The sequence below is a fragment of the Panthera onca genome, chromosome D4 (genome assembly GCF_046562875.1).
Source record: "Panthera onca isolate mPanOnc1 chromosome D4, mPanOnc1 haplotype 2, whole genome shotgun sequence".
Classification (NCBI taxonomy): Eukaryota; Metazoa; Chordata; class Mammalia; order Carnivora; family Felidae; genus Panthera; species Panthera onca.
The window spans coordinates 84109965-84131116 of NC_138351.1; the positions used below are offsets into that span (position 1 = coordinate 84109965).

Genomic DNA, 21152 nt, shown 5'->3' on the forward strand with positions numbered 1-21152 from the left:
CGCCCAACCCACCCCAAGGGTCACAGGCCCACACACTGCTCTCCCACACTGCGTCTCCTCTGACCCTGCAGCTCCAGTGGACCCCGGTGAGGTGGTGGAGACCCCAGACGGGGTGTGCAGGTTCCCAGGGCAGCAGCTGAGCTGGTGGCAGGCTCAAGAGTCATGTGAGCAGCGTTTTGGCCACCTGGCACTGGCGCCCCCAGCTGAGGTCCTTGCTCCACAGCTGCCCAACCCCATCTGGGTGGGCCAAAGGGAGGCCCCTCTGCGGAGACCCCCCCAGAGGCGTGAGTGTGGGCCCAGGGCCTGGAAAGTGGGGGGGGGGGGGGGGGGAGGGGGGAGCTCCAGAGACCAGAGCTCACAGTGACAGTCCTACCGAATGGAGCCCGGAAGTCCCCGTCGCACCTTCAGGTTCCCTCGTCCAGAACTGAAATGCAGGGTTGACCGCCTGGGTATGGGCACTGGAGCCCCCATTTCTTCCTTCCCGAGTTTGGGAGACACCCCGGAGCTCCGCCAGTGGGTGGTCAGAGGCAGTGCGCAGATTGAGGACACTGAGGTCCCGGCCCGCGTGTCCCCACAGGCGCGCTCCCCACGGCCGCGCTGGCGTTCGGCGAGCGGACCGCGGACAGGGCGGCGCGGCTGCGGACGCCCCTGCCCGCGCTGGGGGCGCTGACCGCGTGCGCGCACGTGCAGTGGGACGCCGCCTCGCCGGACGCCGCCGCGCTCTTCTCCCTCGCCGCGCCCTCCCTGGCCAACGCGCTGCAGCTGCGCGCCTTCGCCGAGCCGGGCGGCGCCGTGCACGCGGCGCTGGTGGTGCGCGGCCACCACGCGCCCTTCCGCGCCGCCTTCCGCGCCGACGGCCGCTGGCACCACGTGTGCACCACGTGGGAGCAGCGCGGCGGGCGCTGGGCGCTGTTTGCCGACGGGCGGCGGCGCGCCGGGGCGCGGGGACTGGGCGCGGGCCACCCGGTGCCAGCGGGCGGCATCCTCGTGCTGGGCCAGGATCAGGACTCTCTGGGCGGTGGCTTCTCGGCGCGCGATGCCTTCAGCGGCAACCTCACCGACTTCCACCTGTGGGCTCGGGCCCTGAGCCCCGCGCAGCTGCGTCGAGCACGGGCCTGCGCGCCGCCACCCGGCGGCCTGCTCTTCCGCTGGGACCTGGGCGCCCTGGACGCCACGCCCTCGCTGTTGCCGCCCCTGCGGGTGCGCCTGCTCTGTCCAGGTATGGCCCGCCCCGCCCTCTGGCTCGTAGGCCCCGCCCCGCCTTTCGGCTCAACGCCCCGCCCCCTGGCTTCTGCGCGCTTCCTTGTGAGCTCAAGATCCAGCCCACCACTTGTGAACCTGGCCACGCCCAGCTCTGGTCACGCTCCCCCAGGCCCCCCAGACGTCGGGCAAAATGCCCAGTCCCAGTAGCCTGAGTAGGCTCGACCCTTGGCCGCCTTGCCCAGCCTTGCGTCGGCTGCAGCGTCCTTCACCCGGGTTACCACGTCGCCCCCTAACTCGAGGGCCACAAGGCCCGAACAGGTGACTCCAGGGACTGCTGGAGAACCAGGATAAAGCGCTGACACTTCTCCCATCCCTGCCAGTGCCCTCAGAAGAGTGCCCTACGTGGAACCCAGGATCCGGCACCGAGGGCTCTTTGCTCTGCCTTCAACCACATTTCTTCCTTTGCTGTTACCGGACAGGTGCGCCCTGGCAGTCCCCAGGGCTCTGCTGAAGGGGAAGCTGGGCATGGACCAGTGTAGGCTGAGAGGGAGTGAGCACTTGGCACAAACTGGGAATTTAGAATCTTCTCAAAGTCTCAGGGTCTCCACGGAGTTCAAACCACAGGACAGCGGGGCCAGACAGACCTGGGGATGAACCCCAGCTGTGTGTCCTTGGGCAAATGATTTTGCCATTGTATGCCTCAGTTTCCCCATCTAGAACACCCTGTGTGAGGCTCCAGACGCACAGCTATCGACATGCTCTTCCTCCCTCGGCGGCAAATGGTGGGTGGTGCACCTCTGGGCGGTGTTGCTCAGGACCCAGCAACACCTTTGCAGACACTTATCCTTTGTAGACACTTATCCCTCCTTTGCAGACACTTATCAGCGGCTGCAGGATGCCCAGTCGTGGCCTGGCCAGGATGTTATCAGCCGAGTCAATGCCTTGGCCAAGACCATAGTGGTGAGCCCCCTTCCTGGGGGCTGAAGAGTCTGGGGACACTATGGGTCACCTCCCTGCCGCCCAGTTTCCTCACCTATAAAGGGGACACCCACCAAATGTGTCTTCAGGGATTAAGGTTGTTCGTATTCCCTATTTTGGAGCTCTGGAGAGCTGGGTTAGACACGTGCCCACTAAGAAGACCCTAGGGGGCCCCAAGTGTGATCCCTGGGAGATCTCTTCCTAACAGCCAGGCCGGCAGTAAGTGGTTCCTCTGCCCACAGCTGCTTCCTGACCCCCTCTCTGAAGCCCCTGGACACCTGTCGCTGGCTGAGGCTTCCAGCTTCCTGGGTATCCTGGAGAGGGTCCTGGCAAAGGAGTCAGCTCCACTGGGGCCGGCTGCACTGCTGGCTGTCGTGCACTTCCTAAAGAGAGTGACAGCCCTCGGGGCTGGGGAGCCAGAGCCCTTAACAGGGCCCTGGGAGCAGCTAGGCCAGGGCATCGTGTCTGTGGCCAGCTTGGTCCTGGAGGAGCAGCTGGCTGGCGCGTGGCTCTCAATCAGTGAGGTGAGGCTGGCAGGGCTGGGTGGGGCAGGGGGGCTTGCCGTCCTTGCCACCAGCTTGTTGTGTAGCCGTGGGTGGGCTGGGTCCGTCTCTGCGTTCGAGAGAAGCTCCTCTTTTACCTATGATGTAACTTGAACTTCCACATACAACTGTTCTTGAATAATAGCTTCTGTGGTTGAAAATAAGAGCCAGGAATCCATAGGGATCCCCCCCCGCCATATCCAACATTCTGCTGCCCACCGTCAGAGGCAGGTCCTCTATGCTGAGTATCCAGCCATCTTGTCTTCCAAAACAGCCCAGACGCTCAGGAGAGCACAGAGAGATGCTATCCAGATGGCATGGGTGCTGGAAACGTCATCCTGGCAGAAGTGGCTGTAGGCTTGGGAGTGATTGGCCTAGAGAAAGGAGAGAACAAGGGACCATAGACATCACCTGAAAGCCTTTGGGGCAGAAGGAGCAGAGATGGTGCCTCTGTGGCCTCGGAGGACAGAACGGGGACCTAGGCTTGGGGACGGGGTGGAGATGACACAGCGTGGGAGGCCGACTCCACAGAACGGTTCCCCTGTTTGGGCAGCGAGCGCCCAACCTGGGAAGGGTATAAACCCATTTTTGGCTGAGGGACTGAGGCACTGTGGTAGGCTAGGAAAAGCTGGACTCTGAACCCTGGTGTTCCTCCCTGGAGAACAGAGATGATCATACCTGCCCTGCCTAGAGTAGCTGTTCCATTACTGCAAGCCCCCCCCCTCCCGCCCCCACCTGGCCTCACCCCCCACACGCTTCCCTTTTGGAACTGAAAGGTCGAGTCCCTTCTATAGGTCTAGCACAGAGTGAGATCAAAGGAGGGGGAGGCACGGCCCCGCCTGCAGAGTGTGCCCAGCTAGCAAACAACCGGCCAGCAGGCACGGAGGACTACCAGGCCTTCGCCTGGGCTGGAGGATGACGTGGCTTGGAGGCGTCAGAGGAGGCCGATCGGGCAGGGCCTCAAACACCAGCCTGAGGACCCAGGACTTGATCCTGGAGGCCCTTACAGGGCCACCGAGGGTCTGGAGCAGGCAGGCCACTTCACAGATCTCTGAGAATGTGTTAACTACAGCGGTCGCGGCTGGCAGGTGCAAAGCAGGAGGGGCTGAGATGTGGCTCCTCCCAGGTGGTTGGCGGACCCATGTCCCTGGTGGCAAGTCTACAGCGCTTGGCGCCCCGGCTGAGCACCACGCTGACCCCTGGGCGGCCCCGAATGCACATCCAGCGTCGCTGTGTCGGTGAGCCTGCTGTGCACCCATCCCATACATCTGGGCCCTGGGGGGGCCCGGGCTCAGACATTTCTTCTCAGCTTTGGTCACTGGGAGCTGTCAGCACCACCGCAGACACTCCATTCTGTCCCCTGCCTTTGTCTGTGCTGTGCCCTCCATCCACAATGCCCTTTCTTCCTCGACCTCCTAGCAAACTCCCGTATAGCCTTCAGTACCTTGTTTGGGCATCAGCTCCTCTAGGATGCCTTGCCTGGTTTTAGCTCTCTCCTGACAGTTCCTCCTCTTGCTGTTACCCCTATGTCTTGGAAATATCTCCTGTTGCATTTTGTAGTAATTACTTCGTTTTTGCCAGAGCTCCCTGAAAGCCAGGGGGTATTTCTGAGTCATTTCTGGATCTCAGGCCAGACCCAAGTACACACTCAGTGAGTGTTTGTAGATTGACTGGGGGAGATCACTTATGGGGAACTTTGGCAAAACTTGTGTCCTTCAGGTGCCCAGTGGTTTCTGACGGCTCACAGATAGTCAGGTCCTGCCCCCCCCCCTCCCCAGGGACCTGCTTCTAGTGATCCCCTCCCCTAGACCTGAAGAAGTCAGATCTCCCTTGGGCGAGTCGCAGAACCTCTCTGAGCTGGAATAGTGGCCCAGGCCTGTGGTGGGGAGAGGGGAGGCAGCCCCTGCCGGCTAGGCCAGCTCTGCAGAAAGACCTCCCTTGGAAGGTCCAGCCGCCCAACCCCATTTGATCCCAGGCCTGGAGGTACGGAGTCTACGCTTGACGGAGGCTGGCACGGAGGGCTATGTGTTCACGGTGCCCGGTGGGCATCCGGAGGGGCCCGGCCACATCCGCATCCCCGTAGGTGAAGTGGAGCGCCTCCTCGGGAAAGGTGGGTGAGGGTGAGGGGGTGGTGGGGCCCTGCTGGGGTCTGGGTTAGCACCAGTTAGCCCTGGGTTAACTCTGCTGTTTTGAATAAGTCACCTCACTGTTCACAGCCTGTTTCCTTATCTGGAAGACTCATGCTAGTACTTGCCTTGTAAGCTGCTGTGGGGTTAAAAGTGCTTATCACAGAGTAGGTGTTCACTTGGTCTCCTCCGCTGAACCCCACCCATTTCCTCTTAGTAGAAGTGGGTGGTGGAGGGAGCCGCCACCCTTGCTGTCACCCGGGGCTGGGGAATCAGGACATGAGGCAAAGGGCTTTAGAGCTGCCAGGTTAAGTGCATGACCTGTTGCTGGTTGGAATTCTCGTTTCTCCACTTATTAACTGGGTGATCTTTGGGAAGTCAATTAATCTCTCTGAGCCTCAGTTTCCCTGATCGTAAGGTGGGCAGAGCATCTCCCTCGGGGCCAACCCGTGGTGCTTGCTCAGTCACAGGGTGGGGTCTTAGGACTCCTTCCACTCAGCCAGGCCTCTCTGGAGTCACCGTGATCCACAGCTGGTTCAGCTCGAGTGTCTTCCAGCAAACCCTAGGGGAGCCTGGCCTGGAGCCCCAGGCCCCTGATAGCTCAGAAGAGGCAAGCAAATTGCAGAGGTGAGTGGGCCCTACCCAGTAGGCTGTTGAGGGTCTGGATCCCCTCCCCAGGGAAGGCCAGGCCTCCATCCTATCCCAGAGCCATCATTCTGGTAGGTAATTCTGCCCTTAGCAACCAGAGCCAAACCCTCCCCATCCCCGAGACACGCACATCTCTGGGCCTTCCAAAGATACGCTGCTGGAACCTGGCTCAACTACTGTCTAGGGTCCTGGCATCAGTGCTGAGACTCAGAGAGAAGACAGGGCTTACTGAATTTACCACCAAGTCCCCAAGGCAAGACTGGAACCCAGATGCCCAAATTTCAAGCACAGGATATTTCCTGATGTTTCTTTGGACACAGAGGGTGTCATCGCCCACACAGGGGCCTGGATGAGATGACCTCAGCCATCCATGACCTCTGCCACACAGCCAACTGGTATGGTGCCCTTAAAAGCTCCCCTTCTCTCCACAGGTTTCTAAGCACCCAGGTGGGGTCAGCCATCATCTCCTCTGAGGTATGGGATGAAACCGGGGAGGTCAGCACGGCCGTGACCTTTCACTTGCAACACCAGACCCAGGTACTGGGGGTGCTTCTGGGAACCACCACCACCGGTACACTTATCCTGATTTGGTCTTCCCATACCCCAATATTCGTTCATTTAAACCAAAGTCTAAAAATGTTCAAGAAAAATAACTCACAAGCCATCCCATTGTCCTCAAGGACCCTGCAATGTGCTCATAAGAGAGGAAATAGCCTAAATGTCCACCAAGAGGGGATGGCTCAAAAAGCCACGTGGGGCTACACAGTGGAACAGTCAGCAGAAGTCATATAAGGAATGAGGTATTTTTCCATAAACTGACATGGAAAGATGGCCAAGAAATGTTTAATTTCATTACGTGAAATACACAAATTCCGGGGCGCCTGGGTGGCTCAGTTGGTTACGCGTCCGACTTCAGCTCAGCTCACGATCTCGCGGTCCGTAAGTTCGAGCCCCACGTCAGGCTCTGGGCTGATGGCTCAGAGCCTGGAGCCTGCTTCCGATTCTGTGTCTCCCTCTCTCTCTGCCCCTCCCCCATTCATGCTCTCTCTCTGTCTCAAAAATAAATAAAACGTTAAAAAAAAAATTTAAAAAAAAAAAAAGAAATACACAAATTCCTTCCTGCTTTTGAAACAGTAGTTTCAGAGAAAGCCAAAGTCTGCTTTGCCCACAACCACTAATCCTGGACACACACACACACACACACACACACACACACACTCACACACACACACACTCACACACACACACATACACACACACACACACACACACACACCACACCACATCTTATCAGTCTTTTGTATGTCATCCCAAGACTTTAAAAACCGATTTGAGTGGCGCCTGGGTGGCTCAGTCGGTTAAGCGGCTGGCTTCAGCACAGGTCATGATCTCACGGTCCGTGAGTTCGAGCCCCGTGTCGGGCTCTGTGCTGACCACTCAGAGCCTGGAGCCTGTTTCAGATTCTGTGTCTCCCTCTCTCTCTGCCCCTCCCCTGTTCATGCTCTGTCTCTCTCTGTCTCAAAAATAAATAAACGTTAAAAAAAAATAAAAAAAAAAAGATTTGATTGAAGTAGATAAATCTACAGACGCTAAAACATCCACTTTAACTAGACAACCTGATGGGTTTTGAGCAGTATGCACACTTAGGTACCACTGCCCCAGTCAAGGTAAAGAACATTTCCACGTTCCCAAAGGGCTTGTTTGGGCCCCTCCCCAGGCAGCCTTCTCCCCAAATCAGTGATCTACTTCTCGTGACTATAGATTATGTCTCTCTTTTCCAAAGTTTCACATCAATGGAATCATATAGTGCATGCTGTGCTCAAGGTTCATTTGTCAGCTGGTGTTTTTGAGAATCATCTATATTATTGCCTGTTTCAATAATTTGCTCCTCTGTACTGCTGAGTAAGATTCCACTACATGGATGTACCATAATTTGTTTTTCCTAATGCCTGCAATTTTTCTTAAATTTTTCCTAAAACCATATACATATATATATATATATATATATATATATATATATATATATATATTTTTTTTTTTTTTTTTTTTTTTTGCTTTTGCAAAATCAAAGTCCTTCCTCTTTCAGCCGAGCCATGTAAACATTTATGTCCCTTGTTTTCCCTGCTGGTGTTTTGGGCACTGTCTTGGTCACAGACATCCTTTCTCATTGCTGTTTAGTCCTAGCATGTATAAGCCTTGACTGAGGTCAAGTCCAGCTCCACCACCTTCCCCAGGGATGGTCCAAAATGAACATGCCCGTCTCCTGGTCATGCGTCCTGAGTATCTGCAGGGTTTTTGTTTTTTTTTTTTTTTCCTATTACAAGTAACCCTGCCTAACCCTGTGAAAATCCTCACTCATAATACATTAAAAACAACTTTTTTAAGTTTATTGATTTATTTTGAGAGAGACAGAGACAGCATGAGTTGGGGAGGGGGAGAGAGAGGAGGGGAGAGAGATACCAAGCAGGCTCTGTGCTGTCAGCACAGAGCCCGATGTGAGACTCGGGCTCATGAACTGTGAGATCATGACCTGAGCTGAAACCAAGAGTCAGACGCTTAACAGACTGAGCCACCCGGGCACTCCAACTCATAATACGTTTTGATTCTGGTGACCGTTTCCTGGGGATATGTGGCCAGGTATAGGGCTCCTGGACACAAATACATAATTTTTTGGCTTTTGATTGTACAGTCACACTGCTTTTTCAGTTTATACCACTTGAAAATACTACTGGCAGTGTAATGATTATCCGTTTCAAAAGCAAACAGCAGGTTTTCTTTGTGTTCCCAGCACCCAACATAGTATCTGAGACCCCGGGGAAAATATTATGGACGAATGAATACATGGGGTGATAATTCAGTCAACCCAAGAAATACTACATTCCCTGGAGGCATCATCATGGACTATTGGAAAGAGCATAACCAAGTCAGGACCCAGCCTCAGCTCTGTGCTGTGTGATCTTGAGCAGATTAATTTCCCTCTCTGAAGCTGTTTCCTTGTTTGAAATTACATGGATTTATACCTGTCTCCTAGGTTACTAGGATGATCGCCCACAATAAAAAACATAAAGAATGTGACAAACAGTGTCATAGTCTAGTAAGGTGACATTGCTGTTACTCTTTCCAGTCGGGACAAATAGCCCAAGTCCTAAGCTCAGGCTGCTTTCCCTGTCTGGACTGGGGCTGTTACCACCGGTTGCCTGATGTCTCCTCACTGCTTAATGACATAAAATCTACACTGTTGTCATTGTTTAATTACCAAAGAACTGGCATGTTCATTATAACACATTCAAACTGAGACCTAGCCATTGTTAAATTAGCTGTGCATTTAATCCCAGGCCTTGTGTGTGTGTTTTCACAATTATATAGACCGGATATATGTATTTTTATGCAAATGAGCTCATACTATGTATAACGAGGTGCAGCTTTTGTCTATTGAACAACGTATAACAGAGCTCTTTCCCTGCCAGTAGACTGAGACCTGCTTGTTCCTCTTGCTGGGTGCAGAGCATCCCAAGAGGGAAGAGTCACTGCGGTTTAACCGCTCCCCAAAAGATGGACATTTAGCTTGCTCCCAGTATTTCAATATTATGCATGATATTAGCATGAAAGCCTACTCACCCCTCCTCCCCTCTGCCTCCCTGCTGGCATTTTCTCCCACCTCTTCACCCATGACCCGCGTTGGGCAAACCCCTGGACCCTCAAACTCAAAGAGGCCTCAATGTCCCCCTGCATCCTCTTGGACTCTCTCCCCCTTCCATACACACACACTGGCTCTACCCCTGTTTCCTGCCCTTAGGCCTTCCCGCAGAAACTGGTGGAACCTGTCTGTGCCTTCTGGAACTTCAGCATCAGGTGAGTTGCCATTTTCAAGTTCTTTAAATAAGACAATTGGGTTGTTTTTTTTTTTTTATATGCAGGCTCACTCTGTGGGATGCCTGGGAAGAGATTCATCCATCAAATAAGCATTAGACTTGACATCTATCCAAAGCCATGGCCCTTGGGCATTTGAAGGAGCAGAGGAGGGTTCAGAGATTAGCCCCAGCTCCCTGCCCTGTATCTTTAGCCGAACATCATTCACTGTTGCTTAGTAAGTTATGCAGTAAATCAGTGGTAATCGCTGGTATTAGCCCCATCCCTCTACCGTCCCTGAGAGCGTTAAGTACACTTTACAGATGGGAAACTGAGGCCCAGGGAAGAGCAGAGGCATGCCCAAGGTCACAAAGCTGGTTAGAAGCAGAGCATTGATGGGCCCCACGCTTTGGAGAGAGGCTTTCCCCTGCTTGCCACCTACCCCCAGCCCCGTGTCCACCCCATTTCAGGAGCCCTTCTCTTCCCTCCCCTCCCCCAGCCCAGACACAGGGGGCTCCTGGGCCACTACCGGCTGCTCTGTGGCCACCCTGTACCGGGACTCTACCGCGTGCTTCTGCAACCACAGCACCAACTTTGCTGTCCTGTTGCAGGTGTATGACGTCCAGGTGAGTACGGGGGGCAGGGTGGGTAGGGCTGGGCGGGTGGAGTGGGCGAAGGTGATGTCAGAACCAAGTCTTAAAGGATGACCAAGAACTGAACAGAAAGGCATTCCAAGCAGAGGGCCAGTCTGAGCAAAGGCAAGGAGGCTAGACTGACAGGCAGGCCGGACACATTCTAGAACTTTGACTGTCTGGAGCTTCCAGTGCTAGGTCCTGGAGTAGAAGAAGGCGGAGGAGCAAGGTGGCGTGGGTCAGGTGGCACGGAGCCTAGAGGAGACCCGATGGGTAGAGCACAGACATGGACATGTTAAGCAGGTGTTGGATGGCCCTGAGGGAGCCCCACTGGTGCCACGAGTGGGCTGGCAGAGCAAAGAGCAAAGAGGGGTCTGTGGGCCAGTCGCCTAGGCAGAGGGCAGGGGCCCTGCACTGGGGAACAGTGGGCAGACTGGGGGAGGAGGGGGTGGCCCAGCACAAAGGCCTGGGCAGCTGGGGGACAAGGGAGTCATCTTGGAGAGGGCACAGGTGGGTAGCAGGTTTAGACAGGCCTCAGGGCGGAGGGCCATGGGGCCGGTGGGTGTTGGGGCTGAAGAGGTCTCAGCTGGAGGCGAAGAGCCTGTAGGTAAAGCCACGGCTGAGCCAAACTCGGACCTCAGACGTGAAAGGAGACTGACCCAGGGGAGGCCCCTGGGAGGGCCCAGCGTTTACAAATGCCCAAATCCCCGGAGGAGAGCAGGGGAGGTGCATTACTAGAGCCGCCAAGGGACTCTGAGGTTGAGTGAGGCAGGGCCAGAGCCTCAGGAATGCGGGGGTCACTTGGTGTGTTAGGGAGCATGCCAGAGAAGCGTGCTCACCGACACATTTGCCCTGTGGAAACACAGCGTGGCCATTTTTGCCTGTCAGCTCCAGGCCCCTTCCTCAGCGGGGGGAGGTCACACGCAGTCTGCTCCCAGTGGGTGTGTCTGTCGCTTCCCAGCCAGCTCTTAGCGGCTGCAGCCAAAGCCGGACCAGTTTAGGGAGGGCCAGCAGGAGAGGCCATGCAAACGCTCTCTTATTAAGTGCCTGACGTGTGCAGGCCTGGCCTGGCTGGCCGGTGCTGTCCCCACCCCTGCTTCACTGCAGACGGGGAACCTTGGGGAGCCTCGCCGGACCAGGGCAGGGCGAGGCCTGGTCTGGGCAGGTCAGGGCCGTGATGGGCTCGCTGTACTTTGGGGTCTCCGGCCCTCCCACAGAGAAGCCCCGAGGAGGAGTCACTGCTGAGGACGCTGTCGTTTGTGGGCTGCGGAGTGTCCTTCTGCGCCCTGGCCACCGCCTTCTTGCTCTTCCTGGCAGCCGGGTGAGATGAGCTCAGCACAGCCGCCCGGTGCCCCGGGGCCCAGCCCCCCCATGGGGGCCTCCGTGGGCCTCCTCCGGGCACGTCTCCCTCTGGCCCCGGAAGAGCCTGCCCCAGGGCCCCCCTTAGGGCTGTGGGCCTCCCGTGGAGCTGCTGTCTCTGCCCGTGGTTAGCCCACCCCCAGGGACCCAAGCAGGCAGGGGCTGGTAGGGGCGTGGGGGCTGGTGGTGGTGTCCTTGTTAACCGACCCCTGCCTGTCCAGGGTCCCCAGGTCAGAGCGAGCCACGGTCCACAAGAACCTCACCTTCTCCCTGGCCTCTGCTGAGGGCTTCCTCATGGCCAGCGAGTGGGCAAAGGCCAACAAGGTGGGCACCCGGCAGGCGTGCTTGTGAGTTCGGGGGGGGGGGGGCAATCTTTTCTGGGTCGCCCCCCACATTGTCACTTGGCTCCATTTTCCTGGGGTGGGTGGGGACACGGCCAGAATGGTGGAGCTGGGCCCAGGGCACTTCCCCGAGACGTTCCCCACCGGTACCTCTTTGGGTTGGCAATGCCAGGCATGGGCATGGGACCCAGGGCAGGGCTGCGGCCACGGCTGGCCTTGGTAGGGATCTGCCACCCTCCCGCCCACAGGTGGCGTGTGTGGCCGTCACAGCTACAATGCATCTCCTCTTTTTGGTCGCATTCTCCTGGATGTTGGTGGAGGGCCTATTGCTGTGGAGCAAGGTGGTGGCCGTGCGCATGCGCCCAGGCCCCAGGATGACTCTCTACTACGCCACGGGCTGGGGTGAGGCCCCTCTGCTCCCCACTCCTGCTCTGTTCCCTACTCTGCCTCGCATGGCCTCTGTTGCTGTCCCACCCCACCCCACCCCACCCCGACACCACCCGATCCCCGTCTCCACCTGGCACCCAGCACCCCCATCCCTGACGCAAACTCAGTTTCCTCAGCTCAGTCGCCCTCCAGCTTTACCCAGCCCCAGCCCTTCTTAACCCCCTCCACTCCCACCACTTCAACCCCCCACTGCTAGCGCTGTCTCCCCGATTCGTGGCCCGCTGACCCCCGTGCCAGTCACCACCCTCCATCCCCTCTGACTCCCGTGCCTGAGCCCTCAGCTCAGTTTCGCTCTCCCGCTCCCCAGCTACTCGGCTCCAAGGCCACCCTAGAAGGATCGGGCCCACCCAGCCCCCTTCCCAGAGCTCCCCATGCCCGCCAGTGCACCTGCTACCGTGGGACAGCTGTGGGCTGCGGCTCTGGGTTGGAAGCCAGGTCCTGGAGAGGACAGAATGCGTGGCGAGGTCCTGAGGGCATTTATTCTTCCCCTAGGCGTGCCTGTGGCCATCGTGGCCATCACGGTGGCCATGTCCCCCGACGACTATGTGGCCACTGGCCACTGCTGGCTCAATGTGCACACGGACACCATCTGGGCCTTTGTGGGGCCCGTGCTCTTCGTGCTGACTGTGAGCAGGGAGGCCTGGGGGCCTGGAGGGGAGGGTCGTACTGGGAAAGGGGGAAGCCGTTTCACCCACTGACACCGGGTCTCCAGGCCAACACCTGCATCCTGGTCCGCGTAGTGATGGTCACTGTGTCCAGTGCCCGCCGCCGTGCCCGCATGCTGAGCCCCCAGCCCTGCCTGCGGCAGCAAATCACGATCCAGATATGGTGAGGGCCAGAAGTGGGGCAGCCAGATGTGAGGCTCGTCGGGTGTGAGCATGTGTGAGTCCAGAGTGGCGGTACGTGGTCACGTGGCCACGTGTGCAAGGCTATGTACGAGCCTGTGTGTGCACATGTGTCCCGACTTGTGTGTACCTGCATACTCATGCGTGTGGACACGTGTGAGCACGTGCCCATGCATGTCCCCTGGGGGGATGGTAATCAATCCTGAGTGTATGTGAATGGGAGGGGATGGAGACACAAGCCTCTGTCCTAGGGGCTCCCCTTGTACCGATGGCACTGATGACCCAGTAGGGACAAGGTAGGGGAGACCCGGGGTTCAGGCAGTCCCCAGAAGTTCAGGTTCAGAGTGAGGATTTAGGTCCCTACCCCTGCCAAGAACGCCCCTCACTCTCCAGGGCCACATCCTGCCAGAAGGAGGACACCCCTGACCCTCTTCTTCCCCCCCCCCATTCTCTGCCAAAGGCAGTGCGGCCCAAGTCAGCAGATCCCCGAAAAGCCAGGGAGCCCCAGGGGCCCCTGAGGAGGGAATACTTCTTTAGACTCCACGCCCCCTGGACCCACTGCCCAGTCCTCAGCCGTCCCTCGGGACGGCTGCCCTGCCCTTCCTCTGAGCCAGGTTTGGGACCGGGACCCCGTCTCCCAAGTGCCGCTACCCTACTTCATACCACTTCTGGGTCTGACAAGGGGCAGGAGGTCCAGCCGAAGCTTCCAGCTACACCTAAGTCAGGAGTGGCTCCTGATGTGTAGCTCCGGCTCCTCTCCAGGCACCTCCCGGCTGCAGCCCCCCCCCCCCCCCAGCACCCTGCAGGGCCCCCGGGCCGCCCTGGCCTCCCTCAGCCCCGACCGCTCTCCTGCAGGGCCACAGTGAAGCCGGTGCTGGTCCTGCTCCCCGTCCTGGGCCTGACCTGGCTGGTCGGCACGCTGGTGCACCTCAGCCCGGCCTGGGCCTACGCCGCCGTGGGCCTCAATTCCTTCCAGGTACCTCCGGGCCCCGGACCATCTGGGACCCGGGCTCTGACACGTGGTGGAGCTCAGAGTGACTGGTTTGTCAAGAGTTGGGGGAAGGAGTGTCTTCTCCGTCATGGGAGTCACCACGGCAACCAGGGGCATTGTCAAGAGGCCGGAGGGTGAGGGCAAGAGTGGGAACAAAGCCTCAAATCAAAGAGGCAGCGCCTCTTTGGGAAGGATTTGGGGCCCATTTCACAGCTGAGGAAGCTGAGGTCCAGAGACTCAGGGATGCGGCAGAAGTTCCAGCCCCCTGGCTGGTACTAGAGACTCTTTGGGTCTCGGCAAAAAGCCAAGGAAGGGGTGCAGGACACTGGTGACCTCTCCCCTCGGGGTCAGCGGGTGGCCCGCTGTGGGACAGTATCAGCTGCTGCATTGGTGAGGACGACACTTCAGAAAAGGGTTTGGTTAGGAGGACAGTGTCCAGCCCGCCTAGGTGAGGCAGTAACAGTCGGGCTGCAGGAACCCTCCTGGGTGCCTGTCAGGTCCCGTGTCTGGGAGCCACCACAGAGAGGGGTCAGACTGGGTCCCTGTCCTCAGGGGGTTTGCAGCCCTGTGGGCGACCCAGACGTGGACACAGACAGGCACGGCCCGGGGGACCGAGTGCTGGGAGGGAGGTGGGTCCAAGCAGGGCCCTTCCTGCCCCTGCCCCTGCCCTTGCCCTCAGCCTCCCTTGCACCCCCAGCACCCCTCCTGTTGTCTGCACCTACTCCTCCCAGCTCCTGTCAGGGCTGAGAAGTGGGGTGACTCAGAGACAAAGCAAGCTCAGGAAATCGGGTACGAATTCTGTAGAGTCATGGGACCTGGAGCTCATCCTGGGGAGCCTCTGTCCTCTCCTGGGAGAAGGGGCCCGAGGCTGTCAGCAGCCACTTGGGGTGCCTCAGTGTTGCGGGCCCCGGGCCAGGTTCGTACTTCTATCTCCGAATAAGCCTTACAAATGGGGAAACTGAGACCCCATGAGGTCATTTCCAGGGCCCTGCAGGAGGAAGGAGCAGTGCTGGGGCCCAAGTCCAGAGTCTGTGTTCTCAGCCCTCTGCACGTGGGCCTGGTCTGTTCCTGGAAGAGCTGCCCAGATTGGGCAGGGTGTGGGGCTGAGGTCGGGAAGGGCTCTGACCCAGCTTTTCTTCCATCCACGTGGTATTTGCCAAATGCCTACCAGGTGCCAGGCACCGTTCCAGGCACAGGGGACAGGGCAGGAAAGGAAGCAGCAAAATGCCAGGCTCCTGTGGAGCTGACCATGGCCAAGGCCAGGGAGTGAAGTGTGGAGGGCGGAAGGGGGCAGGGAGCGAGGAAGGGTGCAGAGGGTGGTGATTACCAGGGTCCCGGTCCATGGTGCCGGCTCCCCCAGGGCCGTGGGGACTCGTCACTCTTGGCCAGGTGTGGGAGTGGAGAGAGGAAAGATGGGGCCACTGCTGGGGGAGAATGGAGGCCATGCCGAGAGAGGGGCCCAGAAAGTGAAGAAAAACTGGGGTTCCAGTTATTCCCAAGGAAGCACAGCTCCCAGAGACCTACGTGGGCCTGAGTGGCCGGGGGACAGGAGCGGTGCTGCACCCCTTCCCTGACACAACAAGCCTCATGCTCCTGGAGCTCCCCCGGTTCGAATTTGGGCCACTGCCCCGTTAGCCCTCCACCCTGCCCCCCAAGTGGCAGCCAGGGCAGCAGCGGCCCATCGCCATGGCGACCACTGTAGCTTCATCCCTGCGGTGGCCCTCAGGTGGGCAGAGGTGAAGCCATGTCTCCGTCTCTGAACTTTCTCTGAGGTTCCTTCTCTGTCTCAGGCTGTCTCCATCACAGCCCCCTCCCCCTCTGGCCTGGATCCCACCCGGCCCTCCCTCCGTGGGCCTCTCGCTGTCTCCCTTTTTGTTGACCCCTGACCCTTCTAGCTTTTGTCTCTGAGCATGACCTCTCTTCCCCTCCCAGTCAGCCTCAGACCTTCCTTACCAAGGTCTCCCGGTGAAGGAGGGGACAGGCTGCCTTGCGGGGTCAGATGGCGTGAGACCTGGGCCCACCCTGACGTCCTGTGACCATCTGCTGGCAGGTCCCCCGGGCAGGCTCTGGGTCCCTGCCCCAGCTTCCCTCCCCAGGCCTGCCTTTCCTCTCCCCTCTCCTCCATCTACCTGCTGTCCCTCCCTGTCTTCCTCTCCCTGCCCACCTCCCACCGTCCCTCTCTCTCTCTGTCTGGGGCATACACCGGGCAGCACCTGCCCTCAGGACCGTCCTCCTTCCCTACTGAGTTGAGCAAGGAGCAGGCCTGGGGTACAGGGACTGAGCTCAGCCGGGCCTCGTTTGCTCCTCAGGGCTGATTTGTTTCTTTGTGGCTCCCGTGTCGGGTTTTGTGGTGGGAGAGCTGGGCCTCACTTTTAACCAGCTCTGGCTCACACTTACCTGGGCTGAGTCTTGTTAGAGGGCCCCGACACATTGAAACAGGCCTCAGTTTCCACATCTCTATAAGGGGGATCATATTCTCCACTTCATGGGATCATTGTGGGGTTCAACTGAGATGATACTTGCAAAGGGCAAAGTCAAATAAATACCTGGCACACACCAGGAGCACCGTGAACGGGAGCGGATCGGTTTCATTCAGCCAGTCCGCACCTGCTCTGTGTTCTTTACTAAAGAGGATAGTCGTGCACAGAATCAAAGAATCTATCCTTGGAGGTCTCAGCCTGAGGGAGAGACAAACACCAAAACCATACTCCGACAACCTGGCATGATTGAGGCTGAGAGACCAGGGGAACGTGGGGGCAGTGTGGGGACAGAGGAGCCACTCATGGGGAGGCGGAGAGGGTGCTCCTTGGAGAGAATGATTCTCAGCTAACACCCAGACACGGTGAGGGGAAAGAATGAAGTCAGGGGAGCATGGTGAGATCCAATGGAGACATGAGCGGGGGTCACGTGAGCTGGTGAGAAATGGGACAGGAGGAGACACGGGGGCCAGACCACACAGGGTCCCCTGAGCCGTTGTAAGGAGCTCACACATGATCCTGGGGGCACCAGAGAGCCTGGGAGGACGCTAGGCAGGTGCTGGTGTGGTTGGGCTGGAGTCTGGAAAGATGCCTTTGGGTATGAGGAGACTGGTAAAAGGAGACAGGACGGGGAAGGCAGTGCAGAAGTTTCAGTGAGAGGACAGGCTGGCTGTGGGGGCCCGTGGGGGGAGGGGGGAGACGCCAGGGTCTGAGGCCTCAAGGAGCCCCCTGGACCCCAACCCGTGTGCTCTAGTCTGACCTCAGGACAGGGGCTGTTGCCTATCCAGGTAGAATCAGGAAGGCCCAGGCTCTAAATTCCATTCTGCTTAGCCACACTCCAGGGCCTGGGGCTCATTGCTCTGTCTCCTGCCCCAGGCCCCAGGGTCCCTCCCCATCAAATAGGATTAATCCACCCCCACGCCCACCCCACCATGGAGCTGCAATGAGGGTTGTAACCCCAAGTTACTTTGTGAGTGGCCAAGACCTCTTGGTCCTCCCATGCGTGGGGAGTAAGAGCCAGCTATGACTCGGCCACTGTGCTGAGTCCTTCACAAACAGCAGGAGGCCAGGCCTCTGACACGGAGGAGGTTGGGAGAGACACTCAGCTAGAGGCACGAGTCAGAATGCATTCACAGGTCTGCTGTTCCAGGACTTGATTTAGCCTTGATTACAGGAAGGTGTGCCCTCTCCCACCACCCACTCCTGCAGCCATGAGGATGGGGCAGGTGGCAGGGGACAGAGGCATAGAGGACAAGAGGCTGCCTGATGGCCAGAGGCTGAAGGTATGGGGGGTAGTGGGGCAAGCCCCCTTCTGGCTCTCTCTGCCGTAGAATGTCACAGATGCCCCCTCCCAAGTGCAGGAGGGCACAGTGGGTCAGCAGGGTTTGTGATCATCAGCCTGCATCTCTGAATGTCTCGGGGTATCTCTGGGTGTGTTTCTGTTGCGGCCCCAGGCCAGGTGGGAGGGAGGGGGTCCCAGGCAGTGACACCCACCCTCATCCTGGGTCTGTCCCCAGGGGCCATACATCTTCCTGGTCTACGCTGCCTACAACGGGGAGGTGAGTCAAGGACGCTGGCTGCCGGGGGGTGAGGTGGGTAGGGCTTACTTGCTGGGGACCTGTGGCCAGGGGGTCAGGGGGAGGGTCCCAGGACTGACCACAAATTCCCATCCCCTAGGTCCGGAATGCCCTGCAGAGGATGACTGAGAAAAAGGCAACAGAGGCATTTATGGTGGGTGCAGCCAGGTGGGGATCCTGGGAGCCAGGAGGTCCCACTCACAGCCAGGATTCCAGTGCTGACACCCCTTTCTTTCAGGTCTGCTCCAGCCCCATAGGCCCAGGGTCCCACCCTAGGTCCCTTGGTCCCTGGGAGGTCTCTCAGAACAACCCTGTAGCCTTGGCTCCAGCCCGAAGACACTTGGCTATTAGAGGTAAGGCCACACCACCCTCCAGTCTGAGTACTACCCAGTGCCTCAGTTTCCCCAGTGCTCAGGTAAAGCTGAGAAGGCAATGGCAGATCCTGTCAACCCATCTGAGAGACAAGGAGACTGAGGCCCAGGGAATTCTGCAAACACGGGGCCTGGAAGGTAGCTTAGAAATGGCTTATTTTTTCCCACACCACCAGGGAACAGGGGCCCCTGCTTCCTAGCCCAGAGGCAGGGTTTGCCCAGGGTCTTCTTCCTTGGGTCTCCACGCAGACAGGGTTTGGGGGTTCCCAAAGTCAGGTGGGTGGATGAGGTTTGGGGCCCTGTGACAGGGCACGGGGGTAAGGCCAGGCCAGGAGTTTCAATACGAGCTTCCTAGCTTACCTGCTGTGTGCACTTGGGCAAGTTACCTTCCCTCCCTGGGCCTTAGTTTCTCCATCATTAATCTGTGGAATAAGTCTGAGTGGAACCTTAGAGTCTTTGATAATGAGGTCCTGTCCAGGGCAGGAGAGCAGAGAAAGAGCTTCCTGCCTCAGCCTCCTAAAAGTTCACCTACTCGAGTGTTTTTCCCCGGCTAGGGACCCACAGCCCCAGAATCTCCACAACCTTCTCCTCCATTGCAGAACCTGAGAGACCGGTGAGGCTGGGACAGGGGTGGCAGGGTTTTGCCAAGGGGCTAGCAAGTATGTCCCACAGGGACTAGGGTAGGGTGGGGGTGGGGGGGGGCTTCCTCTGGGGACCCAAGGGGTCCCATTCCTCAGCAGATGCGAGGGCACTGGGAGCCAATGGGAGGTGCTCACTGCACACTGGCAGAACCTGAATGCCAAGGCCACGGGTAGTGGGGGAGTCATCACCAAGGGAGCCGAGGGCCCCCAGGGCAAGGGAGAGCAGGAGGAGTAGGGGCCCACCCCCTGACAGCCTCCTCTGTCCTCAGGCTGTGGAACTGACAGCATTCAAGGCATCAGGTACAGCTCCCATCTCAGGGGGGTCCCCCCTCTCCCCTTGGCACCCGGACACCCCCTCAGCCCCACTGCACCAGGATGGAAGGGATTTGAGAAGCAGCCACACCTGACGCCTCGTGGAAGCCTGAAGTCTTCCATTAGCACACTGTAGGCCTGGCCCGGAGACACGGTGCTCTTTGGGAGAGGCGTACTTAGGGAATGGGTTTGGGACCCTTCCCAGAGGTGGTGTTGCAGGAGGGCCAGTATGCAAGGAGCCCGCCTTCCTCTGTGCACCCACTCTGTCTGCCTCCCCCACCCCCGTCAGCCTCCTGGCCACACCCCACTCAGAGTCCCTGTCCTGATGCCTTGTGTCCTGAAATGACTTCCAAACCCGGTGAGAGGCAAGCGCTTTCCTTCTAGGTTGTTTCCCCAGCTGGACAGATGAGGGGGGCCTGGGGGCAGCGGGGCAAGGCTGGGCCCATCCCAGGCGCAGCTCAAGGTGAGAGAGGACTGAGCCTGGGGAGTTCAGCCTGGCCCTAGGCGAGCTGAGGGGCCTGTGGTCACTGTCAGCTTCTCTGATCCTGAGTTCCCTCAGTCTTAAAACATAGGTGACTGTAGGAGGGGCCGCCAGGTACTGCCCAGCCTCAAACCAACCAAGGGATTCCTTCCGGCATGGGCAAGAGGCATGTTCGTGCAGCCCTAACCAGAGCTGGGTTCTGGGCTTTATAAAGCCCGGCATCTGCTGACTCCTTTAATCCGGGGACACAGGGAAACCATCCTCCCACCGTGCAGATGAGGAAATTGAGCAGTGTCAGAGCTGGGGTCAGCCCCCACCCCGCAGATGGGGAAAGTGAGGCCCGGGGCAGTCACAGAGGTGTCAGCGGAAGCACATTTGAAACCCAAGTCTGTAGGACCCCAGCCTCCCTGCGGGCCTCCACCCTTAGCTGGTGTCCCCGTCCCCTGGAGTCTCCGCTCCCCTTCTGCAAAGTGCGCAGGAGGCGCCCCCTTCAGGCCAGCGCGCGGTAGGCCCTCCGCGGGGCCCGCCGGCGCCCCCATCCCGCCCCTCCCCCCACCCCCGCAGGCGCGGCGCGGGTGGGAACAAGAGCGGCAGCGGCGCCTCTGCGCTCAAGTGACAGCGCCTTTGTCTCTGCTGAATGGGTGCGTTGCTAAGGGCGCTCGTAGCAACGGAGCCGCTTCCACCTCGCCCTGCGGCCGGCCCCGCCCTCCTCCGGACCCCCAAGCTGCCACGCCCTTCGGGCGCCCTCGCCACCCCCACCCCGCACCCTGCGACCTTCTCAGGTGGCCTGAACACGAGGTGCCGGGGAGTGAAGGCTGCCAGATCCGCGTCCCTCGTGATACCTGCCGGCCACCGCCCCTCCTGAAACCAGGGAGCCCTCTGGGCATCAGGTGTTCTTTAGAGAAACTGAGGCTGGTAGAGGGCTTGCGGGAGACTGCCCAGGGTCTCCCCAGTCCAGAATCCCCACCAAGGTCTTCCCCCAGCCTCAGTTCCCCTCCAGGGGTCCCCACCGTGATTATCTGCCAGCTCAGCCCAACATTTTCCTCCCAGGTTTCTAGAGAGAGTGCATGCGGACTTGACTCCAAGCCTCTGAAAGGCCCAACTGGGCCCCCCCCCAGGGACAGACAGCAGCCTCTGCCACCACCTACTGCCTCTCCCTCAGCCTCTCCCGACTTGCAGTAGGAGCCCCCCCCCCAACCCCTCCCGGGTGCTGTGCTAACCCTGCCAGGTCCCACAGCTCAGTCCCCCTAACTTTCTGTCCAAGATTGTTACCCACTCTGACCCTCCCCACCTGCCTTGAAATTCTGACAGCCCTGTGGTATTTCTAGCAAT

At 58.8% G+C, this 21152-nt stretch overlaps 1 protein-coding gene across 1 annotated transcript; it reads left to right on the forward strand.

Moving 5' to 3' along the window:
* Positions 1-376: 376 nt before the first annotated feature.
* ADGRD2 (adhesion G protein-coupled receptor D2) lies at positions 377-21150 on the forward strand. Its single transcript, XM_078436173.1, has 23 exons — positions 377-449; positions 578-1219; positions 1584-1682; positions 2078-2163; positions 2424-2705; positions 3850-3961; positions 4699-4833; positions 5353-5476; positions 5929-6034; positions 9294-9349; positions 9846-9972; positions 11196-11299; positions 11559-11661; positions 11927-12080; positions 12618-12751; positions 12838-12953; positions 13826-13946; positions 17956-17997; positions 18116-18169; positions 18254-18524; positions 18941-18999; positions 19297-19327; positions 20871-21150. The coding sequence occupies exons 1-23, from the start codon at positions 377-379 to the stop codon at positions 20876-20878; spliced, it is 3039 nt and encodes a 1012-aa protein (XP_078292299.1). The 3' UTR covers positions 20879-21150.
* The last annotated feature ends 2 nt before the right edge of the window (positions 21151-21152 follow it).